Raw genomic sequence first — 26,342 nt, forward strand, 5'->3', positions numbered from 1 at the left:
GCCCTCGCCAGGGTTGCTTCCTGCCTTTTCCATCCCGTGTTCCCGTTGGGTTTTGGAACCTCTTGCTGCTGTGTTTTGGGGGAGAAAAAGGTGGTTTGATAATGAGCAGGGAGAGAAAAATCCATCGGTGCAGCGGGGAGGGGGTTGGTGACACTCGTCCTCAGCATTCCCAAATCCCCAGGTGGGGGCTTATCCTGGGAGAAGGGTCTTGTTCCAGGACAGAGCAGAGTCCTTGCTGATGGGTCTCCCTTCAAAAAAAAAGGATGTGGCTCCAGGTTTGTTCCGATGGGGCTGAGTCCTGGAGGGATCTGCCCCTCTCCTGTGGGGTCCCCAAACCCATCCCAGAGCCCCCATCCCGGACTCCCGGTCCCCAGTGGGATGTGGACGCCCCGTGTGCCCTTGGATTTACCCACAAAAAATGGGATGAGATGCCTGCCCATTCCCCATTTTCCACCTGGCTCATCCCCAGGGCTGGAGAAGATCCAGGCACCCCCAGGCAGGCAGGACGTGGACCCCTGTGAGATTGGGGGTCTCTTCCCTCCTTTTGGCATTTTAAATCCTGGAGAGACGCTGGTCCCCTTCTCCTGGGAATACCAGAGGCTGGATGGCACTGGAGACGACGCTGCAGCCAGGGAATATGTCTCCCACAGCAGAACTTCCCTCCTCTGGTGGTTAAAAATCAGTTAAAACCATGAAATCCCCAAATCCCGTCCTTCTGCTGGGAGATACTTGGATGGGGCACACTGAGCTTTGGCTTCAATTAATCAGGAGAAGATTCCCATGGGAATGGAGGGAGCAGGAACAGGGCAGTTGTCATGGATGCTCAGGTGTTTTAGGGACAATCATCCTTTCCTTGGAGAGGGGGAAAGTGAGGCAGGGAAGAGGGATGGCTGGGAAGCTGCTCTCTCCGGCGGATTTTGTCCCCTGGAGAGGGGGGATCTGCCCCCAAACTGTGCTATGAAGGAAAGAGAGGTCTCCCTGTTTTATTCCCTCAGCCCTTTGCCAACGTGTGGACTGGAGCTTCCGGGGCTAAACACCAGTTCTCCCAGCAAAATCCACTGTCTCAGTTATCCTGGCAAAATTCACTGTACCAGTTATCCCAGCAAAATCGGAGCTCGCCATGGGGTGCAAGGAACCTTTGGAGTTGGGGTGGGAGGCTGGGCAGGGGATGTGGGGGCTGAGAGCAGAGGTGGGATGTGGGAAAGGGTCAGGAGGAAACCTGGTGGAGGGGGAAATCCTAAATGTCCCCTCTGAGCCATCCCTAAAATCTCACACTCCCAATGACCCTGAGGGTGCTCCTGACCTTTGGATGAACCATCTCAGGAGTGTGGGAGCCCGACCCTGAGCAAGGAGCACTCCATGGGCTGCAGGTGACCCCAGACACCAGGAAAAACCCTTTTTCTGGGGGGACACCCCAGACGGGATTAATGGGGACCTCAGCCCCCAGGATTCCCTTGGGAAGGGGCTGGTTTGGGACGGGATGTCAGATCTCTCCAGGCACAAGAGCTGAGCTTTCCCGTGCCACTGGCCATGAATGATGCATGAGGCCTTTATTAATACCCTCTGGAAGTGCATCCATAATTGATGCTGAGGCTGGAAGCTCTGCAGAGGCACCAGCTCCAGCCTTGGCCCTCTGCTCCCTCCAGCCAGCACTGCCAGGGCAGGGTGGGAAGGGATGGCAGGGATGGCAGGGATGGGAGGGATGGGACACCCCCCACAGCAGCTGCCTCTGGGAGGGATGGGATTGAGGGCACGTGGCTGTGTTGGTGAGAGGGGAGGATCATGACACCCCAAATCCCAGGGGACGGGGGCAAACTCTTGATCCCATGTCAGCCCAAGCTGCCGTTCTTCCCACATGTCCTGGGAGAGGAAAACACGGCAGTGCTGGATGCCTTTGGCACGGGGGAACAAGCTGAGGTGCTTGGGGGTTGGATGAGGACCCAGTCAGGGATTAAACTGGGATGATCAGGGACTGGATCAGGACCAAATCAAGGATTAAGCCAAGGTGCTCAGGGACCAGCTGGGGAACAAGCCAGGGTGCTCAAAGACTGCATCAAGACCAAGCTGGGGACCAAGCCAGGATACTTCAGGACTGGATCAGGCGCAAAACAGAGATTAAGGCAGGGTGATCAGGGATCAGCTCAGGATGAAGGCAAGAACCCAGCTGGGGTGTTTAGGCATCAGCTGGGAACAAAGCCAGGGTGCACCTGAACTCAATCAGGACCAAGACAAGGATTAAGCCGGGGAAATCATGGATCAGAGCAGGACCAAACTGGGAACCAACCCAGGGAACTCGGTGACTGGATTGGGACCAAGCCAGGGGTCTTGAGAACCAGCTGGGAATCAAGTTAAGGACCAAGACAGGATGCTCAGGGACTGGATCAGGACCAAACCAGGGTGCCTGGGGACCATCTGGGGACCAAGACAGTGACTAAAACAGGGCATTCAGGGACCAGATCAAGACCAATTTGGGAATCAAGCCAGGGATTAAGCCAGACTGTTCAGGTACCAGCTCAGGACTAAGCCAAGGACCAAACCAGGGTACTCAGGGGCTGGATCAGGACCAACAGGGACAAAGCCAGGGTGCTCAGGGACTCAATCAGGACCAAGCCAGAATAGTCAGGGATTCAATCAGGATCAAGGCAGGAATGGGAACACGATGGTCAGGGACTGTCTCGGGACCAAGACTCAGTCCTGACACCTGTGGGTCCAGCCCGGGACGGGGAAGGAGCAAGGCAGGTGCCCAGGCTGTGCCACACACTCCCGGGGGAGGATGCTCGGGATGATCCCGGCCGGGAGCTTCCAGGGGCAGGGCCTTCACCGGTGGGGGCGAGGGGGGGCTTGGGGGGCAGAGGGGGAGCAGGGTGGGCAGAGGGGGAGCAGGGGACTGCCATGGGAGCCAGGCCCGCGGTGTTCGTGGGGACACAGGCAGAGGGAGCTGTGCGGGAGCAACGCGGCAGCGAGACGAGCCGGGCTCCGGCTGCAGAGCAGAAGGAGGAGGAGGAGGAGGAGGAGGAGGAGGAGGAGGCGGCTGCTGGCGCTCGCCCTCCTCCTTCCTCCATCCCTGCATCCCTCCCTCGCCATGCAGAGCCCCCCCTGAGCCCCCAGCGCCCGGGGGACCCGCCATCCCCAGGGTGCCCAGCAGCGCTCCCGCCACCCCGCCGGGGCCTTCAGCCTCTGCTTCAGTCCTTCCTTCCTTCCTCCTCCTCCGCCTCCTCCTCCTCCTTCCCTTCCCCCCCCCCAACCCCCCGCAGCCACCACCCTCCCTCCCTCCTTCCCCAGGGCCTGCCTGGCATGGAGGTGCTGGCCACGGGGAGCCGGATGCTTCCCGCGGGCTGCATCGCTCCTGCCCCGCATCCCTGTGGCTGCATCCCTCCTTCCCCGCATCCCTGTGGCTGCATCCCTCCTGCCCCGCATCCCTCCGCCCTGGCACATCCCTGAGCCGCTCGGCAGCCGCCTCCTTTGTGCAGCGGAGCTGCTGTGCGGGCTCCCTGTCCAGCCCCCCCCCCACCCCAACCCCGCAGCCCCCCGGCTCGGGGGTGGCCGGCGGGCGAGCGGGAGAGATGCTGCCCTCGCCGGAGGAGCCCAGCGCGGGAGGTCGGCGGCCAGAAGCAGGTAATGGGGTGAAACGGGATGGTCTGGAGCGGGGATGCCGCGCTGGGAGGTGGCGGTTCATCCCCAGGATGCTCCTCACCCAGGGCCCCCGGGAGCGGGGGGACGCAGCGGGGACAAAGCCGCTGGCAGGAGGTGAGGGGGGGACCCGCCGCTCCCCGCTCCGAGGGTTTTAGGGGGGGATAAACGCGCCCCGGATTTTCACGCCCACCTCCCTCTGAGCCCCCTGTGCCTCATCCCCGGCCGCCCGCGCCCACCAGGGTGCTCCCACCCTGCTCCTTCCCATCCCTCTGGAGAGCCGGGGATGGACGTGGATCGGCAGCACCCACCGCCCGGGCATCATCCTCCACCCCGGCACCATCCTCCGCCGCCACCCCTTTTCTCCATCCCCCCCTTCCCTCTTTAACCAGGCAGTGGAGCTGCCTGCTGGAATATAGATATTTTTTTTTTTTTTTTGGGGGGGGGGAGGGAGGGTGGGCAGGAAAAATGTTAAACAATGCGAAGAAAGGCTCCATGATGAATCGCAGGTAGCGGCGCCGGAGCAGCCCGGGGATGCTGCAATCCCCCGGCGCTCGGGAGCGTTTCCCGGCTCTCCGGATGCGTCGGGGGCTTTATTAGCGTGGCCGCCGTAGTAATGACTCCACTAATAATTTCCTTAAATCCCGCTCGTTGCCAGGGAGATGGGAGGGAAAGGGAGGTTTTGCGGTCACGGCGAGACCTGCCCGGGAGAAGGACCGGGCGATATGTGCTTCCCGATCCACCTGGGCCGGATCCTGCCTCGGTTTAAAGGCTGGAAAATACGGGATGGGGGTGGTTGGGTACTCCAGGAGCCGCGGGCAGGGATCCAGGCCTGAGATCCCGGGGCCACGATGCTGTGGCTTCATCCCTGTGGTGGAAAAAGAGCTTTCTCATCCCACCGGAGTTGCCGGATGTGCTTTGTGCTCGCCCGGGGGTTTAACGTGCAGGGAGATGTTTTGTGACGACCCCAAACAGCTCCAGAAACCCTCCCAGCTCATCTTGGGTTTTGTTGTGGGGGTTTTTTAATGGATTTCTCGCCTTTACTGATTTTTTTTCCCTTAAAAAATGGTTTCCCAACCTCGTGGCCTGGTTGTGCCCCCCCGAGGGGGATGCTGAGCCACGGGGGATGTTGCCCTGGGGACCAGCACGGATGGAGGGTTCCATGGCAAATCAGCGCTCACCAACTGGTGGTTATGGGATGCAGGAGGGCTCAGAGGGGTTTTTAAGGTGATGGGAAGAGCCTTTTGTGGGATATTGCAGCGGGATGAGCAAGGGATGCTCCCACCCAGGGGTGCCCTCGGAGTTTTGGGGTGAAAGCTTCTCAGTTTTCACTGTTGAGGGAAAAATGAACGAAAAAATGAAAACATTGTGCCCTGATTTGTGCTTGTGCCTCCCAGGCTGGATTTTTTCCTGGTTTAACCCATTTCAAAAGGGTGGGGGTTTCTGCCCCTGGTGTCTTGGAGGATTTGGGGAGTGAGGGGTAAAGCAGGTCCCACAAGGACCCTCACTTACCCAGGCATGGGGAACCACCATGTCCTTCCTCTGCATCAGGCAGTGTGGGGGTTCCATGGATCGATGAGAACTCTTGGAGACAAATCCTGTTGTGAGGCTGCATGGGTGGATCCAGTAGGATTGGGTCACCCTTTGGTTGCAGAAGGTGGATCCCAGTGTTGGACACAGGGATGACCCTGGGGCTCAGAGACCTCTGATACTGCAAGGTTGGGCAGGAAAGCTCTTGGGTCACCTCTGCCACCTCCTGTGGCAAACTCAGGGTGGATGGAGGGAGGTTTCCCACGGGTTGCCCACCTTCCTGGTGGCTGCACTCCTCCGGAATGCTTGTAAACCTTCCCGATGTCTGTGCACCTTTCCAAGGGGTGGAGGACCTTCCCAAGGGTTATGGATCTTCTCAAGGGTTCATAGAATCATTTAGGTTGGAAAGGACCTCTAAGATCATTGGGTCCAAAGGCTGTGGAACTTCCCAAGGTTTGTGGAGTTTCCCAAAAGTTGTGGAGCTTCACAAAGGTTGTGAAACTCCCCAAGGTTTGTGGAGCTTCCCAAGGGTTGTGGCACTTCCCAGAGATTGTGGGTCTTCAAAAGGGTTGTGGAGCTTTCTAAAAGTTGTGATTCTTACCAAGGTTTTTGGAACTTCCCAAGGGTTGTGGATCTTCCCAAAGGTTTGCAGAACTTCCCAAGGGTTGTGGAGCTTCCTAAAAGTTGTGATTCTTACCAAGGGTTATGGATTTTCCCAAAAGTTGTGGAGCTTCTCAAAGGTTGTGGGTCTTCCAAAGGTTTGCAGAACTTCCCAAGGGTTGTGGAGCTTCCCAAGGGTTGTGGAGCTTCCCAAGGGTTGTGGAGCTTCCCAAAGGTTGTGAAGCTTCTCAAAGGTTTTCGGAGCTTCCCAAGGTTTTCGGAGCTTCCCAAGGTTTTCGGAGCTTCCCAAGCTTTTTGGAGTCTCCCAAAGGTTGTGGGTCTTCTCAAAGGTTGAGAAGGTTCCCAAAGGTTGGAGAAGGTTCCCAAAGGTTGTGAAGCTTCTCAAAGGTTTTGAGTCTTCCCAAGGTTTCTGGAGCTTCCCAAGGTTTCTGGAGCTTCCCAAGGTTTTTAGAGCTTCCTAAGGATTGTGGGTCTTCCCAAGGGAAAGTTGGAGGAACACGGGAGGGTGGGGTGGAGGCAGAGAGGGCCTCAAGAAGAAGGACAAAGGAGAGACTTTCAGGGACCCCCCACCCCCATATCACCACCCCCCCCCATCTCTTCCAGCGCCCGTCACCGGCCGATGCTGACACCCCTTCCCCGCGAATCCCCGGATCCCACACCTCCATCCCAGAGCCCTCCCCCGGCCATGCCCCAGCGGAGCCGCCGCCACCCCGCCTCCGGGGGCTCCGGATCGCGCCCCGCGCCGCCCGCGTCCCTGCGTGCCGCGCCATGAGCGCCGGGGCGCCGCGCTGAGGGATGGCCTCGCTGGACCTGCCCTACCGGTGCCCGCGCTGCGGGGAGCACAAGCGCTTCCGCAGCCTGTCCTCGCTGCGGGCGCACCTGGAGTACAACCACACCTATGAGACCCTCTACGTCCTCTCCAAGACCAACAGCATCTGCGATGCCGCCGTCTTCCCGCTGGCCGCCGACGGGGCGCTGCTGGCGCCGGCGGCGCGCCGGGACTACTTCGAGAGCACCTCCTTCCAGGGCAAGGACCAGCGCTTCTCCTGCGACCTGGTGCCCGCCGAGGAGCTGGAGCCGGCGCCGTCCTCCTCGCCCTCGCCCCGCTACGTCCACGAGATCGAGATCCCGCTGACGGAGATCTTCGCCCGCGGCAAGGCCGTGGCACCGGCGCCGGCACCGCCGGCCGCGATGGACGCGGCCTACGAGGAGGGGCTGGCGCGGCTGAAGATCCGCGCCTTCGAGAAGCTGGAGGTGGACAAGCGGCTGGAGAAGCTGACGGAGGAGGTGGAGCAGAAGATCGCCTCGCAGGTGGGCCGGCTCCAGGTGGAGCTGGACCGCAAGAGCTCGGAGCTGGAGAAGGCCAAGCAGGAGAGCCTGCGGCTGAGCCGGGAGAAGCAGGAGCTGGAGGACCGGGCGTCGGAGCTGTCGCGCCAGGTGGATGTCAGCGTGGAGATGTTGGCCTCCCTCAAGCAGGACCTGGTGCAGAAGGAGCAGGAGCTCACCCGCAAGCAACAGTGAGTCCTTTACCCTCCCCCCTTCCTGGTTGCAGGGTGGGGGGAAATTGGTCCCTGGTGGTGAATCCCAGGGAAATTGTGCATGTCCCATCCCTGGAGGTGCTCAAGGCCAGGCTGGATGTGGCTCTGAGCAACCTGGTCTAGTGGAAGTTGTCCCTGCCCATAGAACAGGATGATCTTTAAGATCCTTTCCAACCCAAACCATTCCATGATTCTGTAAGTGCTGAGGAGCCCAACACCATCACCAAGCCCTCAGACCGAGTGCTCAGGCACAGTTGCCTTGGCAGTGCCCATCAGCATCATCCCTCATCAGGTGTTGCATCTTCTCCCACGTGGTCAGTGTCCACAAAGTCCTCAGCCCCTCCATGAGTGAGTCCAGCCTGGATCACATCTTGCCAGACCTTGTCCCAGAGGCACCAGTGCTGCCAGGACATGACCAGGCTGGAGACCACAGAATCATGGGATGGTTTGGGTTGGAAGGGACCTTAAATCCCCTGCCATGAGCAGGGACACCTCCCACTAGATGCACGTGGCCATCCTGCTGTCCTGCCAAGGGGCGTGGTGGGGGCCATGGTGCTGCAGCCCATCTCTAGTCCCAAAGGATGTCCCCCCAAACCCGGGGCTGGCTCATCCCCTCTGGCTCCACAGCCGAGTTATCCATCCCTATCCAACCTGAGCATCCCACTGACCCATCCTGTGATCTCATAAACGTGAGAGGGGCCACCTTGGCCGTGCTAAAATCAGGGGGTTTCTCCCAGAAGGAGGGCGGGACAGCCCAAGCGACCTCTGTTTGCTGGTAGGACCATGGCCCTACCATCCTCATTTTCATCCCATATCCCCCACTCAACACCCCTTTCCCACCCCAAAACTGCTCCCAGTTTTCCCTCCAGCCAAGCATCGGGTCATTTTGTTGCCCCAGCAAACTAGACCTTGTTCCTCAGGAGTTTCTTATCAAACCCCAAGGCCACCACAGGGTCCAGAAAGTCAGTGAGGAGCAGGTTAGTGAGGGACAGTCATGGCTGTGCGGGGCAGGGAGCACTGGTGGGATCCCTCAAGGATTTGTCTTCATCCCCACCATCCTCAGCACGTTTGTTAATGATTTTGACTCCAAAATAACGACTGTGGCTCAGGAAGAGGGTTCACAGGACGTGGTGGTGGTGGTGGGGATGGTCTGGGGTGAGGATGGGATGGTGTTGGGGCTGGATAAGGACACCACCTCTTGGTTTGGGGGCATGTGGTGGATTTAGGGGGCTGCCATCAGCTGCCTCGTGGGTCTTGTCCAGGGGCATTTTGGGGTTATGTGGTGATGGAATGAGGGCCACCATTCCTGCTAGAGACATGCAGACAGGGTAAACAGAGGATGACCAATGGATCAAATGTGTCTTGGTCAGTCCATGGTGGAGCTTGGACATCGTTACCACCTAAAAACCTGGGTTTATGCCCCAAAACAACTTCCTGAATCTCCCTTTCTTTAGATAAACCCTCCTGCCCCTCCACTGTCCCCATCAGTCCCCAAACTCCTCCACCCACCCAGAGGGACAAAATCCCTTTCCAGGTTGCAGGGAGAGCATGGGAAGAGCTGATGGGCAGAGATGCTTTTTCCACTAGACGTGGGCAAGTCATTAGAAATCATTTTCAGTGCCAAAAACATGGTGGGGACACTTCCTGTCCCTGTCAGCTCCCAGATATCACGGAGCCGTTGTCCCCACGGGAGCCTTTTTGCTCCCAGGCTCCATTTGCTTTGCCAGGGGTGTTTTTCCACCCAGTCCATGGGAATGAGAGAGGAGCAGGCGATAACCATCAGCATCACCTTACACTTGCTGCCCAGTGCCCCATTTGCCTTCCAAATCTCTGAGGCCCCTCACTGGGAGCCTTCCTGGGGCATCAACAGGAGTTCCAAGGCTCAGCCTGCAGTTGGCAGGTTGAGGGGGGGGGGATTAAATGGTGATTAATTGGTAATTAAATGGTAATTAACGACCAGCAATGGGAATTATGTTGCTAAGAGCTGGCCCTTCCTTTTCCTTTGGGCTTCTGAGTAGACTGGTGTGCCCAGGTTTGCGTGGTCGGGGTGCAGGGTTGGGTGAGTTGTCAGGTGTCCAAGGTCAGGTTTCTGTGGTCAGGTGGGTGTCCAGGGCTGGGTGTGATGGTCAGGTGTGCATGGTCAGGTGTCCAAGGTCAGGTGTGTGTGGTCAGATGGGTGTCCAGGGCTGAGTGTGATGGTTGGGTGTGTGGTCAGGTGTCCGAGGTCAGGGTTCTGTGGTCAGGTGGGTGTCCAGGGCTGGGTGTGATGGTTGGGTGTGTGGTCAGGATTCTGTGGTAAGGTGGGTGTTCAGGGTTGGGTGTTCATTGTTGGGTGCATGGTCAGGTTGGTGTTCAGGGCTGGGTGTGTGGTCAGGTGTCCAAGGTCAGGATTCTGTGGTCAGGTGGGTGTTCAGGGCTGGATGTTCATGGCTGGGTGTGTGGTGAGGTGTATATGGTCAGGTTTCTGTGGTCAGGTGGGTGTCCAGGGCTGGGTGTGATGGTTGGGTGTGTGGTCAGGTGTCCAAAGTCAGGATTCTGTGGTCAGGTGGGTGTTCAGGGCTGGATGTTCATGGCTGGGTGTGTGGTGAGGTGTATATGGTCAGGTTTCTGTGGTCAGGTGGGTGTCCAGGGCTGGGCGTGATGGTCAGGTGTGCATGGTCAGGTGTCCCAGGTCAGGTGTGTGTGGTCAGTTGGATGTCCAGGGCTGGGTATGATGGTTGGGTGTGTGGTCAGGGGTCCAAAGTCAGGGTTCTGTGGTCAGGTGGGTGTTCAGGGCTGGGTGTGATGGTTGGGTGTGTGGTCTGGTGTCCAAGGTCAGGGTTCTGTGGTCAGATGGGTGTCCAGGGCTGGGTGTGATGGTTGGGTGTGTGGTCAGGTGTCCAAGGTCAGGATTCTGTGGTCAGGCGGGTGTTCAGGGCTGGATGTTCATGGCTGGGTGTGTGGTGAGGTGTATATGGTCAGGTTTCTGTGGTCAGGTGGGTGTCCAGGGCTGGGTGTGATGGTTGGGTGTGTGGTCAGGTGTCCAAGGTCAGGTGGGTGTCCAGGGCTGGGTCTGATGGTTGGGTGTGTGGTCAGGTGTCCAAGGTCAGGGTTCTGTGTTCAGGTATGCACAGTCAGGCACCCAAGGTTCAGGTGTGTGTGGTCAGATGTGCCCGAGACAGATGTGCAAAGCTGTGTTTGTGTTTGTTTGTCTGTGTTTGTGTTTGTTTGTCTGTGTTTGTGCCCCTTCTGGGGCTCCTGCTGCTGAGGGAAGGTGTGAGGTGGTTGTGCCCGTGTGTGTGTGTGTGTGTCTCATGTGCACCATCAACCACAGAGGTGTGTTTGGTGCCAGGGCTGTGTGTGACCAGCTGTACCTGTGCCTGGGGGAGTGTGTGCCCATGGAATGGTTTGGGTTGAAGGGACCTTAAAGATCATCTGGTTCCACTCCCTGCCATGGGCAGGGACACCTTCCACTAGCCCAGGTTGCTCCAACCTGGCCTTGGACACTTCCAGGGATCCAGGGGCAGCCACAGCTTCTCTGCCCAACCTGTGCCAGGGCCTCACCACCCTCTGTGTGTCTGTGCCTGTGTCGGGGTGTACGTTGGGTCTGTGATTCCCTGGTGTGTGTGGTGCCCTCGTGGGTGTGCAGGACAGCTCTGGATGTGTGTCCCTGGGTGTGCCCGTGTGTGCTCACGGGGCACCTCCAGCTGCAGGGCTGGGGTGGCCACAGCTGCTCACTGGTGTGTCGTGTCTGCGTGTAATTCCATGTGTTTTTGGGAAGTGGATGAGGCCAGTGGACGTTTGTACCTGGACACACGTGTGTGTGTGTGTGGGTGGGGTGGGTGGGATGGGGCCAGCTGGGGTGGTTGAGCTGCTGCCCCCCAGAGTTGGCCACATTTTGGGGTGAAAACAGCCCATCTGCAGGCTCAGAGAACCTGCTAGTTATTGTGTTAATGAAGGAGCCAGGGCTCTACAACCACTGGGCTTAAGGGTGTAGAGGGCTGAGGGGGTTTAGGGAAGTCAGGCTGCTCCTAAGGTCTTTCCTAAGTCTGCTCCAGAGGAAGCAGGATACCACCTCCATCCTCTTCCATCATCCCTCTGCATCATCATCCTCTTCCTCCCTCTGCTCCATCCAGCTCAGGAGCCTGACTCTAGTCCTGGAGGTGATGCACAAGGTGCTGGGGATGTCACCTCCTCTCTAAAACAAGGCGGCAACATCCACCCTGCACTCTGGGAGAACCCCTTGGTCCCTGCTCTGCCCCAAACCACCCCAGGAGCCACTTGGGCTGGCACAGCCCCAGACCAGGCTGATGACGGAACAACCCAGATGGGCACGAGCAACCTTGACCCCCAGCCCAGCTCGGAGGTGCTCCCCAGGGGTGGGTGGGGCAGGACTGGGGTGTCACCCGCCGGTCCCTCCGTGCAGGGAGGTGCTGCAGATCGACCAGTTCCTGAAGGAGACGGCGGCGCGCGAGGCCAACGCCAAGGTCCGGCTCCAGCACTTCATCGAGGAGCTGCTGGACCGGGCGGATCGGGCGGAGAAGCAGCTCCAGATCATCAGCAGCAGCTGTGGGACCACCCCAAACGGCAGCCTGGGGCGCTGCGGGACCCCCGGGGCCAAGGCCATCTGCCGACCGGTACCTCCGCGGGCACAGGCACGGGCAGCTGGCGGCACTGGGAACGCAACCACGGGGCTCCTCTGGGGGCTGCCAAGGGCTGAATGGGGAGGTGTAAGGGACCCCCTTCTCATCCCCATGGGGAAGTGGATAATTCTGGGTGGGGGGATCCCAAAGATCCCAAATAGAAGATGCTTCTTGGCGGGTCTGCGTTTCCATGGCGATGTCGGAGATGCTCTTCCGCATCCCGCTGGGTGTGGGGCCTCACCCCACAACGCAGCTGGCACTGGGTGGGTTTTTGGGGTCATCTCTTTGGGGTGCACCACCCGCACGTTGGGGTTTGCCACGTTGGCTCCTCTTGTCCCATCTCCCTGCAGAGAGACCGGCACCCAGGGCCGTGCGTGGCCGTGCACGGTGCGTACGGCGTGTCCAACCAGCGCTCCTCCTCCAGCACCGGGTGAGTCCCCAGCCCTGCTGCCTCTCCGGGATTTTCACGGAACACAGGCTTCTGTTTGCAGGTTGCTTGCGTGGCTTTAAATTAGGATCTAAACACCTAATTTGAATTAGGATTTAAATTCCTAACGTAAGGGATGTCTTCGCGCGCGCGTTGGTAACAACGTGAAATTTCCACGCAGCGCCTGTTCCAGGGGCAAGGATCCTAAGAGAGAAGGCGAGGGGAGGTGACGTTCAGGGTCCTCCAAATGTTCATTAACCGCTGCTAAACTTGGTGTAATTTTGAAAAATAAAAATTGATGCCAGTGAGCGCATAGAGGGAATTTTGCGATTCCGAGAACCGATCGGTGGGTTTATTTCAGCGATGGGAAAGCAGGACTAACGGCAGGGAACACAGCAGGGGAAATAGGTTGTGAGCCATGGGGCTGATGGGAAGGGGATGCCCATCCCAGAGAGACCTGAGGTCGGGCATCCCTGTCCACCCCCCCCCCCCCCAGGGCCTCGAGCCGGGCCAAGGCCGTGTCGCAGAGCTCGGGGTGCTACGACAGCGACAGCGCGGAGCCGTGTCCCACCGACGACACGGCCGACGGGCATCCCTACGCGGCGCGGGACGGATCCCGCGGCTCGGGGCTGCGCCGCCAGGCCATCCAGAACTGGCACCGCCGGCCCTACCGCAACAGCACCGAGGGGGAGGAGGGCGATGTCTCCGACGTGGGATCCCGCACCACCGAGTCGGAGGCCGAGGGCTGGGAGCCGGACGCTCCCGGATCCGCCGCGTCCCGGCCCACCGGGAGCTGCCGGCTGACGGGTGAGGCCACGGGTTCTCCTGGTGGGGTGGTGGGATGCTCCAGCCCCGGAGCTGCAGCTCACAGGCTCAGACAGGAGTTTTATTTAAAATATACATTTAGGGTTCTTTAACACCTCGAGAAAGCGTCAAGAGAATAAGCCACGGGCTTGTTCCCAAGGGGTTTGTTTATTAATTTAGGGGAGAAAACAAGGGAACTTGGCCAAAGTTCAAAAAGGGGCACCACACAAGCTGGACAAAATGTTCCACCACGATATCAACCCAGCACAGACTGATTCACAACACTTAAGCCAAAATCCAACCCCTCCAGCTCCCAAAGCCACCCAGAGTGTCAAGAAAGGGGCAGGGAAAGAGAAGCAGAAGGAGCAAGAAGAGAGAAGGAGGAAGAGGGAGAGACAGATCCTGGAGCTGCCACCGGGACCTTGTAGAAGACCAGTCACATGTCCAGATGGCAGGGCCACGTGGCCTTTGGTTTGATCTGCTCTGGTCCCTCTGGCCATCTCCCCCTGGAGGGGTCTGTGACCCACCGGCCACTCTGGGGCTCCAGGGTAGGGGAGGGGCAGTGACCTCACTGTCCCTGCCAGTCTGGGCTGGGTGAGGGGCTGCAGGAGCTGTGGGGTGTTATAGGGCAGTGTCCTCACTGTCCCTGTGACCTGTGGGTGTTACAGGGCAGTGTCCTCACTGTCCCCATATGAGCTGTGGGGTGTTCTAGGGCAGTATCCTCACTGTCCCTGTGAGCTGTGGGGTGTTATAGGGCAGTGTCCTCACTGTCCCTGTGAGCTGTGGGGTGTTATGGGGCAGTGTCCTCACTGTCCCCATATGAGCTATGGGTGTTATAGGGCAGTGTCCTCACTGTCCCTGGGAGCTGTGGGGTGTTATAGGGCAGTGTCCTCACTGTCCCTGTGAGCTGTGGGGTGTTATAGGGCAGTGTCCTCACTGTCCCAGTCTGAGCTGGGTCAGAGGCTGCAGGAGCTGCATTGTGTTATAATTTTCCTGGGCTGTTTGTGACTGGAAGCTACTCCAGGGCTGCCCCATGTGGCTCCAGGGGCTGCCATGAGGGACATGACCCCACCCCACCTCCCCACCCCACCTCCGTGAGGCTGCATTCATCCCTTCCCCCTCCACACACACACACACACACACACACACTCTCCCCACAAGGTGGTTCTGACCCAAAAATCACTGATTTTTTTCTCAGAGAAGGGTTCAGGTGAGGCTGAATCCTGTCTTAGCCTCGGGCTGTGTCAACAGTTTAAATTTAAGGAATTACAGAGGTGTGATTAAACCACTTTGTCCCACAGGTTTTAGTGATGGCAAAAGGATATATTTATACAAAACGAGTTATTTATTATGACAAACAGAACAAATGAACAGATGAAAGAACTTAACCAGAATTATTTACTACACAGTGCAAAAGCTAAAAACCCACCAGTAAGGTATAATATGGCATAAAGTAGTGCAGTGCACTGTGTCAAAGCAGTTATTTCAAGCAATTGTATCAAAACCAGCAAAAACATTAAATAGAGATTGATATAACTCACAGAGGGCAGAAGGTGGAGGACGGGGAGGTTGGGAGTTGGGCGACAGGGGTTGAGGTTCCCTTACCTGCTGTTCTCTGTGTCCCCCAGTGGCCACTGATGCCGGGTGTCCCCCAGCCAGGCCCGAGGGGGCTGGGGGCAAGGTGTGCCGGCTGGAGAGGGGCAGCCCGGGGCACTCCAGTGAGGTGATCAGCCCCGAGATCCTCAAGATGAGGGCGGCTCTCTTCTGCATCTTCACCTACCTGGACACCAGGACCCTGCTGCGGGCGGCCGAGGTGTGCAAGGACTGGAAGTTCGTGGCCCGGCACCCGGCCGTGTGGACCCGGGTGCTGCTGGAGAACGCCAGGGTGTCCTCCAAGGTACTGGGGGTGGGGACAGGGGTGGCACTGCCCAGGGTGAGACCTTCCTTCCAGGGAGGTGAAGCTGTGCCAGCACCTCGTTGGTGGTCAACCCCGTGTGGGTGGTCGTGGCTCTGTGGTCATGTGGGACACAGGTGGGTGCTTGCACCGGTGCTGGGTGTGTTGTGCATTCACCTGTGAATGCTCCAGGGCAGGAGCTCACATGTTCCCACGAGTTCCTGTGGTCACACTCATGATTTTGTTGCCCACACTCTTGCACAGCCTCATATGTGTGCACAGACCTGCCCGAGGACAGCTGGGGGTGGGTGGTGGGGGACGTGCTGAGGGTGCCCACCTAGGTGATGAGCACCCCTGTCCCCCCAGTTCCTGGCCATGCTGTCCCAGTGGTGCACCCAGATGCACTCCCTCACCCTCCAAAACCTCAAGCCGCGCCAGCGAGGGAAGAAGGAGAGCAAGGAGGACTACATGAGGAGCACACGGTGAGTCCCCGCGTCCTGGTCACCCTCTTCCCGCAGCCGGAGCTGCTGGTCCGTGGGGATGATGATGATGATGCTCCATGAGTCCTCCCGTGACCCAACCTTAGGCCATTCCCTGGGTCCTGTCCCTCCTCTGACTCTCCCAAGGAAGTTGGAACTGCAGTGAGGTCTCCCTTCAGTCTTCTCTGCTCCAGCTGAACACACCAAGTGCCCTCAGCCCAGAGGCTGGTTGGGCACTGCCCAGGCTCCCCAGGGCAGTGGGCACAGCCCCAAGGCTGCCAGAGCTCCAGGAGGGTTTGGCTGATCCTCTGGGGCACAGGGTGGGACTCTTGGGGCTGGGCCTGTGCAGGGCTGAGGGTTGGACTGGATGATCCTCATGGATCCCTTCCAGCTCAGCACATTTTGGGTTCCTGTGATCCCATTTCCACTGTGGGACACTGGTTCCTGCTGTGGGTTTCGGGCATCCCAGAGCCAAGGGGTGGCCATGGGGAATGTGAGCATGGCCTCCCGTGCCTGACCCTGCCTCCACCCTTGGCAGGGGCTGCCTGGAAGCTGGTCTGGAGTCCCTGCTGAAGGCCACGGGCAGCAACCTGCTCATCCTGCGCATCTCGCACTGCCCCAACGTGCTGACGGACCGCTCGCTCTGGCTGGCCAGCTGCTACTGCCGGGCCTTGCAGGCTGTCACCTACCGGTAAGGACGGCCACCAACACCCCCCTGCTCGGCCACGGGGCTGGGGGAAATCTGGAAACATCCATGGGATGTGCTGGGGCTCTGCTGATGCCGGTCCCTATTCCCTACTCCAATGCCATCCAGAGGTTTGAAGGACCCACCTCTCCACGTCCCCAGCCCAGCAGCAGCCTCAGTGTCCCCCAGCTGTCCTTTCAACTCTTGTCCTCTTCTGGCGTGTTTTCCCTTCCAGCTCCATTCCCAACATCCTGTTACCATCTCATCCCAGCTGGAGGCGTGACCAGGGTTTTGGTAGGGGGACACTGCTTTGTGTTAGAGAAGGGTGAGGAAGAGGTGCTCAGTGAGGTCCCACCTGACTGTCACCTCATGAGGAAGGCTCCTAATGGGGAGAAGAGGCTCAGGGTCCCTCTCTTCTGGGAGGGAGGAACAGCTCTGCCATGGGATAGCTAAGATCCAGCTTGGAGATCTCGCTCAAGATCTAGGACACAAGGCTCTGGTGTAGGACATGGAGGAGGTCACACATCCTGGAGGAGATCATTGACCTCTCCTTGGTCTTAGCCACTTTCCAAAGAGGTTCTGCCCGCTGTGGAGATAGGATTTACCTTCCCTACACACTCCAGGAGGATGATCCTTGCTCTCACTGCACCCTGCAGACGACCACTTCAGCCTTGGAATCCATTTTCCCTGTAGCTGATGTGTGTCCTCACCCAGCCCAGGATGGAGAACCCTTCAGGTGGGAAAGCACATCCAGCCACTCCTCTGGTGTGGATCGTGTGAGCTCAGACACGGCTCTGGTCAGGGGATCCCACCCCATGAGGCAGCTCAGAGCTGCTGGGTTTGACCCAAAGCCTCCTCCATCGGCTCCTCCAAGGGCAGCAGAGCAGGTCCAAGTGCTCCTGGCACGTCTCTAACCTGTGACTCTGACTCATGCTCTAATTAACCTGCTGCTCTTGGCAACCTTCTCCAGTGGAGACGCGTGAAGTGCTCGAGATAACACCCCTCGCTTATTTTTAGGCTTGCCTGCAGTTTTGAAGTAGGTCATTTGGAGTTAGGAAGCACAGCCCCGGCCTCCAGGAGACATCCTGGTGTGGTGGAACAGCCAGGGTCTCTGTTTGGGCTGGTGGCATCAGGATGGTGCTCTTTGATGTCTCTCCTTGGTACTGGGAGCATCAGCAGAAGCTCCTCTGAGCTCGTGGTACACCCACACCTCCACCAACCCCTGCACGAGTCCAGCAGCACCCCATGAGGTTTTGATACCTCCAAAAACACCAGGGAGGAGCCCACAGCAAACACCTGTGGTGGCATTTGGCTAAGAGCCACCACAGAGCTGGGACAGAGGCCCAGGAGCAGCCACTGCCCGTGGCCGGAACGTCCTTCCCACCTCCTGGCACCTTCCCAGTCCCCAAGTGAAACCATCCCAGTGGGACCTGCAGGGATGTTCTATCTGCTCTTCAAGGGTGCAAGGCCTGGCAGTCTCAGCCAATCATTTGTGTCACCTTTGCCTCTGGAAGATGCCCCTCCAACCTCCCCTTTGACCTTCACCCTCCCTCCAGCCTCGTCTCATCCTCCTCCTCGCCTTCAGCCTCACCTTCTCCCATTGTTCTTGACATTGCACATCCATAGGCACAATTCCAGACAGGAATGCCTTCAGCCTTCCGACACAGACTGTGTGGGGACTGTCTGGTCCACGGGCAGGTCGTGGGTTATGAACAGTGACCAGATTTGCACCTCCAGGTGCTCCAGGGAGCAGCACAGAGGCTGCACATTCGGCCCCCAGGGCGGCATCGCTGCCGACGGGGCCACCACGTGTCCTCTGTGTTGTTCCAGGAGCTCCACGGACCCCGTGGGCCATGAGGTCATCTGGGCCCTTGGAGCAGGTTGCAGGGACATCATCTCCCTCCAGGTTGCACCTCTGCATCCGTGGTAAGAATCGTGGAATCGTGGGATGGTTTGGGTTGGAAGGGACCTTAAAGACCATCCAGTGCCACGGGCAGAGCCACATTCCACTAGTCCAGGTTGCTCCAAGCCCTGTTCTATCTGGCCTTGGACACTTCCAGGGATGGAACCGTGTTAAGTAGAGGCTGACTGCAATGGGCTGGGAAGAAATTGGGTGCCAGATTTGCTTTGGGAGGGTCTTCATGGGATGAGCAGCAATCCTGGAGGCAAATTTGGGAGACCAGGAGCTCAGCCCCAGCCCTCCCTGTGAAGGCTGGGAGCTGTTGGGTGTAGACACCTCCCTGCTGAGCCGGGAATGTTTCCATGGAGGCTGCTCACTCCAGAGATGAAAGGGAAGCCGTGATGGCTCTGGTTGGTGACACTGAACATCAAACGCTTGTCTGAGCTCCTCTGTGCTCACGTAAGAGCAGCCCTGAAGGGCCGGGGTGTTGTTGAAAGGGTGTCACTGCTTGGGGAGACAACTCTCACTTTTGGAAAAGCATTTTGGGGGCGTGAAGATGCTGGTGGATCTCCACCCCACAGGGTCTGGGCGCTCAGGAGCTCGTGGCTCGCACAGCAGGTCGCTCACATCCTTGCCACAGGAATGTCCCCAGGGCATTTCTTCTTGTCTGGGAGGTCTGTTGGGATGTCACATCCCCGTCAGCCCGGATCGAGGAGCACAGAGGGGATGTCACTTAGCAGGAGGAGCTGGATGTCAGGTCCTGGTGGCTTGTGTCTTCCCTGGGGGAAGCAGCACATGGCATGTCAGCTTCTCCACCTGAGCCAGAGCTGCAGGCTCCTGCTGCCAGTTTGATCTGTGCAGGAAACAATTCAGAGCCTGGTTCAGATCTCTGAAGGGAGAGTCATGGAGTCATGGAACGGTGTGGGTTGGAGGGGAACTTAAAGATTGTCTTGTTCCAACCCCCTGTCATGAGCAGGGACACCTTCCACTACCCCAGGTTGCTCCAAACCCCGTCCAACCTGGCCTTGGACACTTCCAGGGATGGGGTACCCACAAATTCCCCAGGCATAATGGAGGGTTTGGGGCACTGGGCTGCCCTGTCCTGGTGGCAGCACAGCTCAGGGTGATTGCTGGTGTGGAGACACCCCCTCAGAGCGTGACCATCGTGGCATTGGCAGGGTGGGTGATGCCCCAATCCCACGCCGCTTCCAGGAGCGCTCGTGGAGAGAGGGCTGAGCTTTCCCAGCAGCCCTGCCCAGCTGTTTCTCCTCCCTCTCCTCTCCCCAGCCAGCAGCCGACACGTTTCAGCAACCGCTGCCTGCAGATGATCGGGCGGTGCTGGCCCCACCTGCGGGCTCTGGGCGTCGGAGGCGCCGGCTGCGGCGTCCAGGGACTGGCATCCTTAGGTAGGCACCTCTCCGGGGATCAATTGGGTTGGAAAAGACCTCTGAGGTCACCGAGTCCAACCCGTGACCCAACACCACCATGCCACCCATCCCGTGGCACTGAGTGCCACGTCCAGCCTTTCCCTGAACGCCTCCAGGGATGGGGACTCCACCACCTCCCCGGGCACCACTTCCCTCCTTCTCTGCTGGTGGGACAAGGAGAAGGGCACCTTGCAGGTCTTCCTGGGGATCTCAACGGAGATCCACGTCCGTGGACCAAGGTCCATGGGTGCACCCCACCACCCCTTGCTACCACCCACCCCTTTTGCCATCTGCTGCCCTCATCCCTTCCCCGCGGGACGCTGACAGCAGGTGCTCTGTCCCTCCAGCCCGGAACTGCATGAGGCTCCAGGTCCTGGAGCTGGACCACGTGGCCGAGATCAACCAGGAGGTGGCAGCCGAGGTGTGTCGGGAGGGGCTGAAGGGGCTGGAGATGCTGGTGCTGACGTCCACCCCGGTCACCCCCAAAGCCCTGCTGCACTTCAACAGTGAGTAGCAATGCCAGGGGGCATCACCCATTTGCCATGAGGCCACCAGATATCCAGATCCATGGACCAGATCCTTCCTTCCAGCCCCACCCACAGGAACCTGTTGGCACTGGGAGGAGCTGGGAGCTCCAGGCGGAAGGTCCTTGAGAGGGGATCCAACATCCCCCTGCCAAGGATGGACCAAGGAGAGCTGATCTTGCCTTGGGCCATAGAGAGGATGGAGATGCTCCCTCCGTGCTCTCCACAATGCAATCCAGACCTCAGTGTCTGTGACACACCTGAGGTTCACCCCGGTGTGTCCGAGTTCGGGGTCACACCACTTGCCCAAAGCCTTTTCCCGGGACAGGAGGTCCACAGCCATCAGCAGGGTCTGTCCTGGTGGCCATGGCTCATGTGACTGTGGTGGGACTTGCTGGGACTTCACCCCTCTGGACGGAAGAGCAAGGGTTTCCCAAGGAAAGAGCAGGATGCTGATTTGGGGACAGGACAGTCAGAGACCATCTCGTAGCCCAGTGTTGGTCTTGGCCACCACGAGCAGGTCTCCTCCAGCTTCAGGGTGAGGTTTCCCCACGTGCACAAGGCCTTGAGGAGCACAGGGTGGGATGTGGGGTCCATGCTGGCCGTGGGGAGGTCGTTTGCCCCCCAGGTATGGAGAATCCAGGTGGTATCTCTGCCCCTCAGGTGTGTGCCGGAACCTCAAGTCCATAGTGGTGCAGGTGGGAATTGTGGACTATTTCAAGGAGCCCCACAGCCCTGAAGCCAAGAAGATGTTTGAAGAAATGGTGAACAAACTCCAGGTAAAGGATCCCAGTCCCAGGTAACACAAGTGTCACCAGATCCACGCCAAGGATTTGAGGTGTTTTCCCCCTCTTCCTCACCCCATTTCCTTCTCATGGCAGGGATTTGAGTTGTTCCTTCCTCTCCCTTCCTTGCCTGGTGTCCTTTCCATGGCAAGGATTTGAGAAGTTCCCCCTTCTCCGTCCCTTTCCCCATGTCCTTCCCATGGCAGGGATTTGAAATGTTCCCCCCTCTCTCTCCCTCTCCCCATGTCCTTCCATGGCAGGGATTTCAAATGTTCCCTCCTCTTCCTCCCTTGCCCTGTGTCCTTCCCATGGCAGGGATTCCCCTTTCCCTCCTTTTCTCTGTGTTCTCCCTATGGTAGGGATTTGAGATGTTCTTCCCTCTCTCTCCCTCACCCCGTGTCCTTCTTTTAGCAGGGATTTGAGATGTTCCCCCCTTTCCCTCCCTTTCCCTGTGTCCTTCCCATGGCAAGGATTTGAGATGCTCCCACCTCTCTCTCACCCTTTGTCCTTCCCATGGCAGGGATTCCCCTTTCCCTCCCTTTCCCCGTGTCCTTCCCATGGCAAGGATTTCAGACATTTCCACCTCTCCCTCCCTCACCCCTTGGAGCATCAGGAATGCCGGGTCCCCCCTCTAACCCCACTCCCCGCTCCTCTTCCAGGCCCTGAGGAAAAGACCCGGCTTCTCCAAGATTTTACACATCAAAGTGGAAGGAGGCTGTTAGACCTTCAGGGAAGCACAAAGCACATTCCCTCCTCTGCCTGGCGGCGCCGGAGGCCCCGTGAAAACCAAACTCGCCGCCCGCCCGGCACGCGGATCCGGATCCGCCGGCTCGTGCACAAGGAAAACCCGAAACTCTCGCAGGCCTTAGTGACTGGCAGCCGGAGCTCATCCCAGGGCCGGCTCGCGGGCGAGAAGGTGCTACTTCAGGACAGTTTTTTTTGGGCTGCCCCAGGAGACAGGGCGACGCTCCTTCCCGGGAGGGGAAGATGGCTCGGAACCCCCGCGGCCGCTCGTTGCCAAGGATCCGTGTTTGGGGAATGTCTTTTCCTTCGGGCTCTGTTTCTTGGAGGGGTTTTTTTTTCTTTGACCGTCCGAGGATCTCCCGGCCCATCCCACGGGCTCCTTGTCCTCTCCGTGGGGTGGGGGAGGTGGGGTGGGAAGGGGCTGTTCCTCCAGAGGGAAGGATGCCCAGCGTTCCTGCGGGGTCTCCGTTTCATTTGTTGGACAGAGGGGCTCCCAAACCTGGGCAAACGCTGCCCAGAGAGCAGCAGCCCCCACAGCACAAGCCCGGGGGGCAGAGCTGCATCCTGGGGGGCTGCAGGAGCCAGAGGACACCAGGAGAGATGGTCGCTCTTCCAGAGGTCTCCAGCCTCGCTTCCTCTCCACCAAAACCTTCCTGCCAAGGCAATAAACCACCTCCAAAATCCTCGTCCACCAGGAAACACGGGTCACGCTCCGGTCCCCACCATCCACCACCCCGTTCAGGCTCCATCCAGAGCGAGTTGTCCCACGTGGAGAGAAGGACTGGAATGGGACGCTCGTGTTTGCCATCTCATCGCCTTCCCGAGCAGCCTGAAGGAGAAACCCTGGGCAAATTATCCCAAAATCCAAAGCTGCTGGTGAAAGCACCACCCGACAGCCTCTGGTTGACCCTTATCCGTGGCCACGGCTGGTTTTTTTAACTCTGCTTTTTCCTTCCCGGGTGTCTCCAAGGAAGTCGTCATCCCCAAAATACCCTTTTTTTCCCACAGGAAAAGGCTTTGGAAAGGCATCCAGCAGGGCCAGGCATCTCCATGCTCCACCCTGGGGATAAAGTACCAGGAGGTGCCCAGGGAACTGGGGACACCCATCACAGCACTGCCAGCAGTGGGGACACACCGGCCTTAACCACAGCCCCTGCTCATCCCAATCCCCCGCCAGGTGCCCTTGGATCGGGCTGAGCAGAGAGAATCCGACTGGGAAAAGCAGATTTTGGGGGTTTTTCCTCTGATTTGGACCAGTGTTGGAGGTTTTGGTGCCTGCTGGCCAGCGTGGCTCTGCGGAGACAGCCCTTCCCAGGGCACCTCCCTCCACTTCCAGCCTTCCCAGGGTGAGGGGCTGACAGGGAACATCCCTCCAGGAAGGAGGAGGCTGCAGATCCATCTGGGACCACATTCCTCGCCCATGGCAGAGCTCAGCCAGGGCTGCCAGCATGACAACAGTCCGTGGGGATCCTGAGAGACAACAACATCAATCCCAAATCGCTGAAGCCGGTGCGGGGCTGGAGGAACCTCCTGGGTCTCCAACCCCACCTCAGGAGAACCTTCATCCCCCCTTCATCCCACCCACACCGTCTCCTGAAACAGGGTAAGGGATTTTTGGCCATAACCCCCGTTCAAAGCACCTCTGCTCCCCCCTCCAACTGCAGCTTTTCCAGGAGAAGGCTGCTCCCTGTCTGCACAAAATGTGGGAGCCCCCCAAAAAATGCCTGCGAGAAACTCCTGCGTCCCACCATATCCCCATGGATGAGCTTCCTGGCACCGGGATCAGCTCCCTGCCGTGGCTTTACCTCCACCTGGGGAAGACTGGGACACAAATTCCCGGGGCAAGAGGAGCAAGGGATGCCCTGACCAGCAAAAAACAAAACCCCACCCAGCAAAGCTACAACCCCCTGGGGAACATCCAGCCCTTATCCCAGGAAAGCGTCCCAGCGGAGCTGTCAGAGACTTGGGAAATTCCCTTAAAAAAAAACAAACAACAACAAAAAACCCCTAACAAAGTAAGTATTTATTTCTATAAAGAAGGAAAAAAAAAAAGATTTTAAAGGAAAATTATATACTCAGCATGTTTATACACTCTATGCTTAAAGACTATCGTGGTGGAGAGTCGTGTCCGAAGACTGAAGGCGGCTGCTCCGGGTTTGCTCCGGGTTTTTGGGACCTTCTCCCAGCTCCTCGGGGCTGCTGGGAAGGCAAAGGTGATGGAAAAAGGGGGAGATGTTTGAGGATTCTTGGAGAAGAAACCTTCTGTGCCCGCCAGTGGTGTCAGTGGCCATGTCTGTGGTGGTGTTGGAGCCACTGGGGTTTGGAATTCATGGCAGGACACTCCCACTGGAATTTGGTGCTTCGAAGCGTCACCGAGACCAGAGCGAACCATCAGCCTCCCCTCGGGGCATTCCCGGAAAATCCAACTCGGCAAAAGCCACGTTTCCACAGAAATCCTCTGATGACACAAGGCCTTGAGCAGGTTCAAGGATTAGAAGATGGGAAGTGGGGGGTTCTCCCCGTTTTCCTTGGGCTTGAATGGATCCCTCCCTCCTCATCTCGGGATGGAGGTGGATGAGGACAAGGACACAGGTGGTAATGAGGGCCCAGCCCTCCTGGTGGCTCCTAATTGCCCAGGTTGTTAATGAGCTCATTAACAGCTCTGTATTTCTTCCACTGAAATGTCATATTGATCCTTTCCCTGCTGCTTTCCCTTCCCATCCTGCTGTTTTTCCCCTCCCCAAACCCCCATCCCTACGGGATGCTCGTGGATTCACCGCCCGGGTCACGGAGTTTCAACCCCATTTCCTCTGGAAATGGATGGAAACACACAGAAATACCAAATTCCCTGGGAAAAGCCTTGAAATCAGGCAGTGTGTCCAGGAGCTCAGCCCCATTCCAGATCCTAGAGAAGCCCCAGAGGGGCTCTGCGATGACAATCCCCAGCAAAATCCATGGATCCGGGGTGAGAATTGGGCTCACAGCAATGGCCACAGTTGGCAGGGGCTGGATGGATGGTAGTTCCAGAGCTGGCTCCTGCAGGACCAGTTTTGGGGAGATTTATTCCTTTTTAAGGAGTTTTCCTGAAGTTTCCCTGTGGCCAACATTCCCAGCATTCCCTGTCGCTTGAATTTGGGTGCTGGTCAGGGATTTCAAGAGGAACAACATCACCAAAGCCAGCTCAGGGGCCAAATTTATCCCAAATCCATGTTTTTCTTGGTTGGGTTTTCCTTGTTATCCATCCATCCGAGCCCCCAGGAGCTGGGAATGCTCCAGGGACCAGCTGCCTCCTCCTGCCTTATCCCTGTGCCCCCAGTTTGGGGGATCTGGGATGTCAGGGCTCGAGGAAAATGGGAACTCCAGGGTTAGCTCTGTCCAAGGAGGATTTTAATCTTTATCCCACTTTTTTTATGCCATGTGTCCCGGTGCCAGCTGCCAGCAGGGGCACAGCTTGCATGGATCCTCCAAAACACTCTGAATTTAGGGAAAACAGAACAAAAAAACTGGAGGAAAAGCGTTGCTAAAGCTCAGCCTCTCGTTCTGGGGGAAGGAAAAATGCAGGTCGGGATGGGGCAAAAGCATTTGGGAATTGGGAAGTGGGAAAATGCTTTAAAAGGGGGGAAAACAAAGCAGGGAGCAGGGAGATTTTAGGAACTGGAAATGGTTTGTTGTAAGGTGGTGATGGATCTTCCTCACCCGTGGGAGGCAAAATAATCCCCCCCCCCCGTGGAGGGTGGGAGAAGGGAGGAAGGAGAGGAAGGAAAGCTGCCCAAAAGCAGGGAAAATTATGGGATTTTTCTGATCCAGCCTCGGGATTGAGCCCCGTGGAGGGGCAACGAGGCAGGTTGGGGCCGGGGACAAGTGGGTGCAATGGTGTGGGGTGGCTTTTGCTTCGAGATAATCAGAGGAGATAATCAGTCCAGGGCAAGAGAGATCTCCAAAGACAGGAATTTGGGATCCTTTTCCCTGAAGAGCCCTCGTTTGCTCCGCCAGCGGGTTCCGAGGGGCCCCTGTACAGCGACCTCCCCCCTCCCCAAAGGTAACCAGTTGCCTCCCAAGTTATTTTTTTAAACTCTCTATAAATTTAGGTCTATTTTAGTCTCTTTGCAGCGATGTGCCAGTGTCTGGAGAACCAAACAGCCCCTTTTTTTTTTTTCCCCCTCTTATCCCCGTGGTCCCTCGATGCTAAACCGGGTCCTGGGTGTGAATCCACCAGAGGATGTTGTCCTGGAGGAGGGGGAGTGGTGGGATCAGGGTGCACTGGAGGTTCCAGGTGGGTTTGGTGGGAAGCAGGGTCCGACTCCGGCCAGGAGCCCGTGGTTTTTTAGCACTTTGGTTGGAACTATCACCTGTAGACGCACTTTGATGTTGTTGCTTTGAAACTTTGGCGAGTGTAAACAATGTGTATTTAAGGAATTAACAAAAAAAAAACCAACAAAAAAAACCAATTCCCCCTCCTCCCTCCCCCCCCAAAAAAAAAAAGTGTGTAAAGAGCTATTTTATGATTCAGTGTTGAATAAAGACTCTGGAGATTGAGGTGGGGTTTCACTCTGAAGCCAGACCAGCAGCAAACCAGTGAGACCAGCTGCTCTTTGGGGCTTACTGGGAGCATCCTCATACCTCCCTCTCCCTGCAGGTCCATGATCTCCACTGGTCCAGTTCCAAAGTGGGATACTGGGGGAGCACTGGGAGGGTGGGAGAACACTGGCACAGCTTTCCCTGAGAAGCTGTG

At 57.9% G+C, this 26,342-nt stretch overlaps 1 protein-coding gene across 2 annotated transcripts; it reads left to right on the forward strand.

Annotated features, from left to right (window-relative positions):
* The first annotated feature begins 2,985 nt into the window (after window positions 1-2,985).
* Window positions 2,986-26,146, forward strand: FBXO41 (F-box protein 41). 2 transcript variants are annotated; one of them, XM_064653604.1, is made up of 13 exons: window positions 2,986-3,615; window positions 6,385-7,298; window positions 11,725-11,953; window positions 12,292-12,371; window positions 12,865-13,175; window positions 14,801-15,069; window positions 15,433-15,548; window positions 16,084-16,236; window positions 18,061-18,156; window positions 19,418-19,536; window positions 19,905-20,063; window positions 20,745-20,860; window positions 21,526-26,146. In XM_064653604.1, the coding sequence occupies exons 2-13, from the start codon at window positions 6,577-6,579 to the stop codon at window positions 21,586-21,588; spliced, it is 2,433 nt and encodes an 810-aa protein (XP_064509674.1). In that variant the 5' UTR covers window positions 2,986-3,615; window positions 6,385-6,576; the 3' UTR covers window positions 21,589-26,146. The 2 variants fall into 2 exon arrangements, with proteins under 2 accessions (XP_064509674.1, XP_064509675.1); XM_064653605.1 differs by having other exon boundaries at window positions 11,725-11,935.
* The last annotated feature ends 196 nt before the right edge of the window (window positions 26,147-26,342 follow it).

The sequence above is a fragment of the Pseudopipra pipra genome, chromosome 4 (assembly GCF_036250125.1).
Source record: "Pseudopipra pipra isolate bDixPip1 chromosome 4, bDixPip1.hap1, whole genome shotgun sequence".
Taxonomy (NCBI): Eukaryota; Metazoa; Chordata; class Aves; order Passeriformes; family Pipridae; genus Pseudopipra; species Pseudopipra pipra.

Bases quoted from the DNA above. Each gene is read 5' to 3' on its own strand.
- FBXO41 (XM_064653604.1), top strand. From the start codon at position 6,577: ATGGCCTCGCTGGACCTGCCCTACCGGTGCCCGCGCTGCGGGGAGCAC. The intron at 15,549-16,083 runs GTGAGTCCCCGC...CACCCTTGGCAG, and splicing joins GACTACATGAGGAGCACACG to GGGCTGCCTGGAAGCTGGTC. The intron at 19,537-19,904 runs GTAGGCACCTCT...CTGTCCCTCCAG, and splicing joins CCAGGGACTGGCATCCTTAG to CCCGGAACTGCATGAGGCTC.